Source organism: Euphorbia lathyris, chromosome 5, assembly GCF_963576675.1.
Source record: "Euphorbia lathyris chromosome 5, ddEupLath1.1, whole genome shotgun sequence".
In the NCBI taxonomy this organism is placed as follows: Eukaryota; Viridiplantae; Streptophyta; class Magnoliopsida; order Malpighiales; family Euphorbiaceae; genus Euphorbia; species Euphorbia lathyris.
The window spans coordinates 3,653,869-3,664,016 of record NC_088914.1 but is presented as its reverse complement, the minus strand read 5'-3'; the positions used below and the strand labels follow the sequence as shown (position 1 = coordinate 3,664,016).

Below are 10,148 nucleotides of genomic sequence, written 5' to 3'. Positions count from 1 at the left end.
TAACTGTTTTTTTATTTTTTAATTCTGAAAATATTTGGTAAAACTTTGAAATATATATTTTTAACATAAAAATCAATTAATATTTACTCTTTATCAGGAACAACAAATAGCTACAAGTTACAATAACAATAAATAAAAACAAGTGAATCAAACATAAGTTTATGATAATTTATAATTAAGCCTAACTTTAACTAACATGTTACACGAATTCACTTATTGACGCAACACAATCCAATATAAAGTGACCAATCTATTAATGACCCTGTTTGATAAATAGTTGTTTGTCTTTTTGGTTAGCTGATTTGACTAGCCGAGTGTGTAAACTTGTTTGATAAAACTTAGTCGATTGCTAATAGTTGTTTGTGCAAAATGATATATAAAGACATGGTAAACTCTTTATTTGGAATTAAAGGGTAGTAATTAAAAGTAAAAATGTTCTTCAAAAAAGATTGAACAATAAGCTAATTGAAAAGACTCTTAAAATTAGCTTTTTGGATCCAATAAGTTGTTTCAATCTCTTCACCAAACACCACAATTAAAGGTTTGACTAGTCAAAACCTCAAAAGTGCTCCAAACCTCTAATTTTACCTCAAAAAGCTCTTTACCAAACATGGTCAATATAATTTGAAAATTTAACTGTATTTTCACATTAAAAATAAAGTTTTTTTGATGTATTTTCTATTGTGTACATTTTTTTATGGGAGAAACTAAACAAAGAACTTTTTCTTAAAAAAACTTTTTAGTAAAAAAAAAATCTTAAATGAATTACTTAGGAAAGTTTTCCATAAAATAACATTTTAAGAAACTTTTCGTTTTAGAGAACTTTTTTATGTTTTTCTGGTGCATTCTTTTTCGCTTTTTATGTACTCCATTTTCAATGATTTATCTTTTCTAGTGTACTGTTCACCTAGACTTTCTTAGATTGAACCTCAATTTCACGTAGAAAAAACATATTGAAGGAAACTAAGAGAAACTTTCTAGAGTGAACCCTAGGGGAACATATATTCTTAGAGTGAATTTTATGGGAAACTTACTTCCTAAAGTGAACCTAAAAGGAGACATATTTTCCTAGAGTGAAACTCATAGCAAGCCTATTTTCCAGAGGGAACCTTATAGGATACCTATTTTCTTAGAATGAACCTCAGGAGAAATCTACTTCGTAGAGTAAATTTCAGTAGGCCTATTTTCTAGGGTGAACCTCAAGGAAGACCTACTTTCTAGAATGAACCTCATGAGAGCCTTGAAGTAAACATAAGGGAAGTTAAGAGGTCATTTAATATTTTAACATGTATTATATGAGTCAATTAAGGAGTATGAGAGTTAGAAAGTTTTTGAACTCTCCCTCCATAATGGAAGTCAAAGTGGAACACTTACTCAAAATAATGGAGAATGTGACTTAGTGAAAGAAAACATGAAACTACTCCCAATATACATAGAAGGCAAAAATCACGATGAAAAGACCAACGTCAACACACACCCTAAAGTAGAACTCTAACAAATTTTGTTTAGACATCAATCATTTTAGTTTTTAAAGTTGAATTTTTCCTTTTGAATTTCTTTCTCACTTTGTAGACATTCGTTTAATTTCAATCCAATCTCAAAAGTCGTTTGATTTAGATGTTAGTAGGCGCACTCAATTTAATTTCACAGTTCAAGAATATTATAATTCTTTAGCACACATGCATTTTCCAGAAAAGAGCCAAATAAAACCTAAAAGGTAAATTTATATAAAAAAAACCCTAAAAGGTAAATTATACCCATGGTCACTGAATTTTATTCATATTCACAGTGTGATCATTAAACTTCAAAACATAATATAAAAGTCATTAAACTTTACACTTTCTAACATTATAGACACTAAACTTTAATTAAAACCTCAAAATGACGGTTGGCGACCTAAAAATGAAAACGTCCAAGAATTAAAATTGTTTAGAACCACATTTACTATGAAATCACATTTTTTATTTTCCAAAATTACAATTTCTTAAGCTTTCTTTATCTAAATATCCACGTTCTCTCTTCTAATCAAATAACACTTTGACCCCAAAATGAAAAAGTTAAAAAATTAAAGTTGCTTTAGAATTTTCTATCTGAAATCACCAAACGGTCATTTTAAGACGTTAATTGAAGTTTAGTAGTCATAATGTTAGAAAGTATAAAATTAAGTAATTTTTATGTTACATTTTGGAGTTTAATGATCATAATGTTAGTTGATGTAAAATCCAGTAACATAACATAAGTATAACTTACCCTAAATCCAAAATCACTAGTTATATGTAAAGGAAAAATGAGTATATACTTAAGGGCAAAACCGTCAGTTACGGGTTGGAAAATTTACTCGAGATGCTCCAAAAATTATCGTATCATTCTTAAGTTGGATCTAAAAAATATCTATTACTTGCTAAGCTAAACACAAATTCATCAATTTTATAACAATCTCATTTTATAGCGGTCTCGTATCGTGTTTTTAGATCATGTGTAATTTTAACTCCGCTATTATCCAAACCTGGCAATTATCGTGTTCGAGTCATGTTTACGTCGTGTCATTTCAGGTTCGTGTTAAAAAGAATAAACTCAAATCCAATCCAAAAACTTTTATATCATAACCGTGTTAATTTATTCGGATTAGTGTAGATTTTGTTTCATGTTTTCGCGTTACATGTAATTTTGTTATACATATATATTAATTACAACTTTTAAAAATATAAGAAAATATGGTACTATTTTTAAATGCTTTATGTCATATTTAAATTAGTATATTAGCACTAATCATTAAAAAGTCTGCTAATATCATGTTAGAAAGTCATGTAATGTGTTTGTAACAAATTTAGGAGGTTCGAATCATATTTGCAAGTAACAATTATAATTTTATTATATTTATTAATAAAGTAACATATAAAAACATGATAGAATATAACAATAATTTTAAATAAATATTTATGTCATTTCGTATCATTTTCGGTTAGTATAAACTTAACCCAACCAAAAATTTAACTGTCAGTTTCTGTCAATTCAAAAATGACATGTTACCTCTAAACTCAAAAACTAAAATTATGTATTAATTCGGCAGTTGTGTTCACATGGACCCTGGTGACCACGTAAATTTGGCAATTCACTGTTAGATCTAGGCGGATTAAAATCCTAAGGTGGAGATTCAAAACATCCTAAGACTTATATTTAATCCGTTTAGATCTAACAGTGAATGATCAAATTTACGTAGTCATCAGGGTCCATGTGAACACAACTGATTAATTCGGATTATGTGTACGTTTGACACCTCTACTACTACCTCACAATTCGTTGGTCACAAAGCAGGGGCATATTAGTCTTTCTATTCAACCTCCATTATCATCCTTGTCCCACCCGGCTTTCCCATGCTTTCTTTCTAGCCTCTAATTTACCTATTGAATTGACAGAAATACCCAAAGATCTTATCCTTTCCTTTATAAATCAAGAGGCTATTTACGACATTTAACAAGGAAAAACCAGAAACATTTTTACTAGTTGTTCTTCATCATCACTTTTTCCTCTTCCCTTTCATCTCTCAGAAACACCATTTTCGTCTTCTTCAATCGGAATCGGAGAATTTCTTCTTCTGCTGCTGCTTCCTCTCTTCTAGTCAATCAATGGCTTCGATCCAGTTTTCAATCTCTCCTTCTTCCACTTCCGTCCGATCTTCGCCATCCTTTTCCTGCTCTCCGTCGCAGAGGATCGCAGCATCTTCTTTCAGCAGAGACTCGATTTCTTCTTCTTCTTCTAGTTCGAGATCGTCGTTTTCAGTGTCGTCCGGCAGAAGGAGGAGTTTGACGGTGAGGTCGAGCTTGGAGACTGCCGGACCTACTGTGACGGTGGGCCAGGTTACGGAGGTCGACAAGGATACTTTCTGGCCTATTGTTAAGGCCGCCGGTGAAAAGACCGTTGTCCTCGATATGTACACCCAATGGTAATCCAATCATTGTTCTCTCTCTCATTTTCTTCTGAAACGACGTCGTTACTTGTTCCGTATTATTTTTTATAATTGGTATTTATGACATAATATCATTTTGGCTCTTTAAACTAATTTAAACTAAGACTTCAAAGTCAATTAGCATTCAAAGTGGATTAGCACTTTAAACTATTAAAATCATCAATCAGGTTGTGAATTAATAAAAAATCACTCGTTCTAAATAAAAATTATCAATTGATGCCTCATTGAAAATCATTCCGTTGAATAATTTCAAACCATATTCCTCAAATTCATTTTGAACCAACACAAAGATTATTTTAGTCTAAGATGAGACAACTATTTTTGCTTAGTTCAGGATCTGATTAATTATTTTGATAGTTTATGATTATAATTGACTTTGAAATTTTAGTTTAAGAATTTAAATGAGTATAATGTCTTTATTTATTTTACTTAGGTCGCTGATAAAAAATAGAAAAATAAGAGAATAAAAGAAGTTTAATGAATTTCAATTAAGCAAGTTTGAGATGTTACTTGAACAAGTAAGTTGACGAACTATCGAAAATATTTAAAAATTTAGGAGTCAATCAAGCTTTTTTAACGAGGCAGGTGGTGTTTTAGAAAAAAGATATGATAATTGTATTAATTATTCACATTTTAAACTCTATCTCAATTACAAGTTTAGATGAGAACCACGGTAGTATATTTAAACGTTTTGCCATTTGTTTGATAAGAAATAAAAAAAGAATATCGAAAATTCGAGTGGCTGGAGCTGAAACAGCTACTTTCAAAGTAATTGAAAGAAAGAAAAAAACCCGACTAGAGTGGAAGAGTCGAGTCGAAAAGAGGATTCTTCACTTCTTTTTCTCATTCAAAACCGTGCATATCAGAAAATGTCTCCCCCATCAATCTTGCTTATAGAAAGCTCTTCAATTCTGAATGCTAATTAGATTTTGAGATTTCGTGTAGAATAATATTTTTTTTGTAAGGAATTTTTTTTTAACAAGGTCCATTTATAATATTTTTCGTGCTTAATTGTCATGTCCGGTTGTTCGAGTGAAAACTATCATTCAAAATATCGGTTTTGGAAGTAAAGAACTCAATAGTTCAATCATCGAAATCAGTATTAAGTATTACTGTAACAAAATTACAATAGCTCAAACAGGGGTTTGAAAGTTTGAAATAATGGTATCGAATGTCGATATATATGATACTGCATAGCTCATTTAGGTCAGTTTGTTGTTTGATGTCGCAGTTTGTTTGGAAAAAATTGTTTTTCCAAGAAACAGGGATTATTTATCTTTATAAAAATCTACTTTCCATGTACAAAAGATAAACATAAGATACTTAACCAAGTGAAAAGTGTCGTGTTCGTTATATTTAAGATCGGTGTTTTAAATATGGATTTCGTTTTTTCCAATTATTTATATAATGATACTTATAATTAAAATTCTGGTAATTATATTATATGCAGGTGTGGACCTTGTAAAGTAATAGCTCCCAAATATCAAGAATTGTCTGAGAAGTACCTTGATGTTGTGTTCTTAAAGCTTGACTGCAATCAAGAAAACAAGGTTTGTCTTTAGCTTTCTCAAATCTTATTGGCTTAATACATTGAGGTTGGCCAGAATTTGGGCCAAAAAACTGATTCTCTCCCTAAATTTATTTTGGGAGGAAGATGTCGGAGATTAATATAAGATATATGATTGGACCTTAACTATCAGTTCGAGCTTTTAGTTCAATAGGTTCCATGATAGAAGAAGATCAAATTTAGCTATAACGTTTTTTAAGAAATTCAAATTTAGTACTAACGTATGAAATGATTCAAATTTAACCTTAACGTGTTCGAGCAAGAACATTTAATTGATCTTGTTTGAAAACGTTGAGTTAAATTTGGATCATTTTATACGTTAATGGTAAATTTGAACTTCACCGAAAACGTTATGGTCAAATTTAGCCCTTATCCCTAAAAAATATTATTAGCCTCCTGAACTTTTTTAAAGTGTCATGATTAAATCTCTAAATCCACATGACAGATTAAGGGCGGAGTTAGACAAATTAAAATATACATCATTATAAGCAAGTTCAAAATGTCAATAGACCATTACAAGTAAATTCAGGAGGTTAATAGGTCAATATAAACTAATTTAGATAGTCAATAAGTCACTTTAAGTAAATTCAAAAGTGAACAAAACATTTTATATTTTATAAGTTCATGGGCCAATCATTTTTTTTTTGATCAAATTCAGGAGAACCTCATGTATTAAGCTAATCTTGTTTAAATATTATAGGTATAACCTACAAAAAAAAAAAAAAAACCTATACTCTTATTATTATAAATTAAGAGTAATTTTACTTTTAACGACATTAATAGAAGAATCTACTACTCATAAGTTTAACTAATTTCAGACACCATTAACGAAATAGATAAAACTAATATTAGAGGTGGAGTGTTCGTGGGTCAATCTAATGGTTATTCCATCAAAAAAGCGAATCTAATCCAATCAAAGAAGAAAACCATGAATTGATTGTAAATAGCCGGTCTAATTTATGGATACTCCATAGAATTAGATTGGATTGGTTATTAACAACGAATCCATAGATTAATTTCACTCAAACCTATTGTTTTAGCTAAATTAAATAATTCAATCAATTTTGTATGAATCCAAACCAAATCCAATTTTTGCAGAAAAAAATATGAAAATTAGGAAACTTAGAAAAAAAAGGAAAAATATGAAAAACGTGAAAAATGAAAAAGTGAAAAAGTTGTGGAAAAGGGGAAAAATGGGAAAAGAGCAAAAAAAAAAAAGTGAAATATAGTAAAACAACCGGAAAAATATGAAACGTAAAAAACAGAAAAAATGAAAGAAAACGTGAAAATAAAAAATGGAACAAAGGGAAAACGTCAACAATGGAAGAAACGAGAAAAAAAATAGAAAAATAGAAAAACGGTAAAGAAAATGTAATAACGAAAAAAGATAGAAAAACATAAAAAGCCCTAGCTAATAGAATAAATTAGTAAACTAGTTATTTTTGGTGTGGATCTGATTGGATTGAGTTGGTTTGAATTAATAGATTTAGTAGTGTTTTTCAACAGTTTTATGGCCCGTTTGGTTCACCTGTTTGTTGTTGATGTTAGTTGATTTTTATACTAAAAGTAACTGTTTCGAAATTTTATTAAACATTTTCATACCATATTTAGAATTTTTACATGGATATTTAATCTTAGCTAATAGTAAATTTGTCGGCAGGCATTGGCAAAGGAGCTAGGCATAAGGGTAGTGCCTACTTTCAAGATTCTAAAGGACAACAAAGTTGTGAAGGAAGTAACTGGAGCCAAATTTGATGATTTACTTGGTGCCATTGATGAAGTTAGATCCACTTGAATTAGTCTCCTTAATTAACCTGTAATTAAGAAAACTTAATTAGCATAAGCAGCCACATTTAGCTACTTCAATATCATCATTTCTTGTATGTATGTATGTATGTATTAGATATTCCTACTTGGATCAAAACTTGAGAAGAAATCTGATGGTCTTCCACTCTATAAGGAAGGAAGTGTCAATCTGAGATTGCATGTCGTAATCGTGTTATGTTATCCACACGATTATATATTGTATAAGCGCATCGAAAATTATAATTGTGATGATTCCTGTAAATCGATTTATCGTGTTAGAAGTTGTCACTCATGGAGTAGGCAAAGGAAAAGTTCTGCTAAGGGGAGGAATCATAGAGGTCACGGAGGGTCTGTCGATATTTACTGATTAAAAATTCCGATAAAAATAAACAAAAAATTCATTATTTATTAGAATTATTCTGTTAGTAATTTAATTATGGGTAAATTACAAAACTAGATCAAATGGGAGGTCCATTTACATATTTAATCCATTTACTCAACCTACTACATATCTAGACTCTTGTTGTGTGACTTTCCCATAATACCCTCAATATTTACGCCCGGTTGTCTTCCTCCCGTCTAACTTCGCAGAGGTTAGCATATATGTGAAGTCTGCGAAGCCTGCGAAGCTAATATGCGAAGTCTGCGAAGCTAATATACGAAGCCTGCGAAGCGAATGTTTGGTTTAGTTGATGATTTTAGTTAGCATATGCGAAGTCTGCGAAGCTGATGTTTGGTTTAGTTGATGATTTTAATTAGCATATGTGAAGCCTGCGAAGCGAATGTTTGGTTTAGTTGATGATTTTAGTTAGCATATGTGAAGCCTGCGAAGCGAATGTTTGGTTTAGTTGAACAAAAAAATGGCAAACAACAACGGATTCTAACATTAAAATCATAACATTATCAAAATTTACAACAAGATTGTGGAGAATATCGGAGATGAAAGCCAAAGAAAATGAAGAATATCGATCGCCGAACGGAGAAACTGAGAAAACCGGTGGGAGATGAAAAACAGAGAACCAATAGAACCAGAAAATTGAGAGAACAACCACAACTTGAAGAGGAAGACCAGAAAACCAGTAGTAAATCGCAATAGTAGAAAGAGAGTCGTAATACCAGAAAAAAATTCAAGAACAGTCGAACCAGGAACCACTGAAGCAGATGAAGAATATATGGCAGTGATATAAAAGAAACGATCGCTGTCTTAGTCGAGAATGGAGAGAGAGGTGAGGAAAACGTGTTGAAGATCTTGCAGGTTAGATCCCTGTGGAAGGAGGAGGAGCCATTTTGGGTGAAGCCACAAAAATCGTGCATTTGGAAGAGAAAGGGGAAGGAGAAGACGAAAGATTAGGGTATTATGGAAAAGTCACATAAAACAGTCTAGATATGTAGTAGGTTGAGTAAATGGATTAAATATATAAATGAGTCTTCCATTTGATCTAGTTTTGTAATTTCCCCTTTAATTATTTCTATAATTTATTACAAATTTAATAGCAATAATAGATCGTGAACTAATTTTTTTGTCCTTGTCCTTGATTCTTAATCCTAAAAAAAATTGGTTTCATGGTTTCGGTTTCACGACTGACTCTTCTTCTTTCTAATCGATAGAAAGAAGAACACTGAAAAGGGTGTGTTGTGAATGCCATTCGAGCACTATTTGCGATGAAATTAGAGCATGTTTGGTTCACTAATTGATAGGCATTAATTGATTTGTTTTATAGGCAGAGGTATTTAAACTTGGGTTGTATGGGTTATAGTATAATTTTAGTCCAACCCATTTAAGGAACTATGTTTTTTAAAATGAGTTGGGTTATAATGGGTTATGGTGGGTTGTATGAATTTTTTAAGTGGGTTAGATGGGTTGAGTTATTATGGGTTTGATGGATTATTATATATTTATCATGAATTGTACATAACAATTCAACTCCAGTTTTTTTATTGTGTTGTTTTTCTTAAGCTGCTGATTTTTTTATAATAATAATAATAAGTAAACCTCAAAATCATAGTTAAAGGTAGGGATGTTCAACGGTTAGTTTGGTCTACAAACCAAACCGAACTGAAGTAACCGAATACTATCTAAAATGAAAACTGAACCTAACCGAATATTTCGATTCGGTTCGGTTCGGTCTTCGGTTTTATCATTTATTAAATAAATCGTTACTTATTTATTAGTTTATTTTATATTATATTATTGAAGTATGTATGAAAAATTCATGGTTATAATTTAAAAAAATTATGGTCCTAGTTCACAATATAGCTTGAATATACAATAATATTATATTACTGTTCATGATTAAACATTTGACAGTTTGCTTGATCACAAACTCTCCAAAAGGAATTGATAATAGTAGAAGAAAGTGGTGGGCAGTAGAAAAGTTAGAGTTGCAACTGTTAAATATGATAATTAATAATAATAAATTGTTAAATCATATTTATTTCGGTTGGTTTGGTTAATTCGGTTATTTTAGCATAAAAATCGAACCGACTGATATATTTCAATATTGGAAGCCAAATCTAATAGACCGAAAAACCGAAATATATCGGTTCGGTCGGTTATTTCGGTTCGATTCAGTTTTTGAACACCCCTAGTTAAAGGGTAATTAATCAATATATTAATATCAAAATACAGACCGATGAAAAATATAAAAAAAATTAAAAGTCAAATCAATCAACTATTGACAAATCTTGTTCCACGACCATGGGTGATCTTGCCTTTTCGAACTTCGAAAAGTAATTAGAATCAAAATTAATTAATAACAAACAAAAACAATGATGAAATAAAAAAAAAATATGGGATAAATTATTACC

General features: G+C 30.6%; 1 protein-coding gene across 1 annotated transcript; it reads left to right on the top strand.

Annotated features, from left to right (window-relative positions):
- Positions 1-3,475: 3,475 nt before the first annotated feature.
- LOC136230737 (thioredoxin F-type, chloroplastic-like) lies at positions 3,476-7,602 on the top strand. Its single transcript, XM_066019903.1, has 3 exons — positions 3,476-3,943; positions 5,418-5,517; positions 7,195-7,602. The coding sequence occupies exons 1-3, from the start codon at positions 3,627-3,629 to the stop codon at positions 7,327-7,329; spliced, it is 552 nt and encodes a 183-aa protein (XP_065875975.1). The 5' UTR covers positions 3,476-3,626; the 3' UTR covers positions 7,330-7,602.
- Positions 7,603-10,148: the final 2,546 nt, after the last annotated feature.

Bases quoted from the DNA above. Each gene is read 5' to 3' on its own strand.
- LOC136230737 (XM_066019903.1), top strand. From the start codon at position 3,627: ATGGCTTCGATCCAGTTTTCAATCTCTCCTTCTTCCACTTCCGTCCGA. The intron at 3,944-5,417 runs GTAATCCAATCA...TATTATATGCAG, and splicing joins CTCGATATGTACACCCAATG to GTGTGGACCTTGTAAAGTAA. The intron at 5,518-7,194 runs GTTTGTCTTTAG...ATTTGTCGGCAG, and splicing joins ACTGCAATCAAGAAAACAAG to GCATTGGCAAAGGAGCTAGG.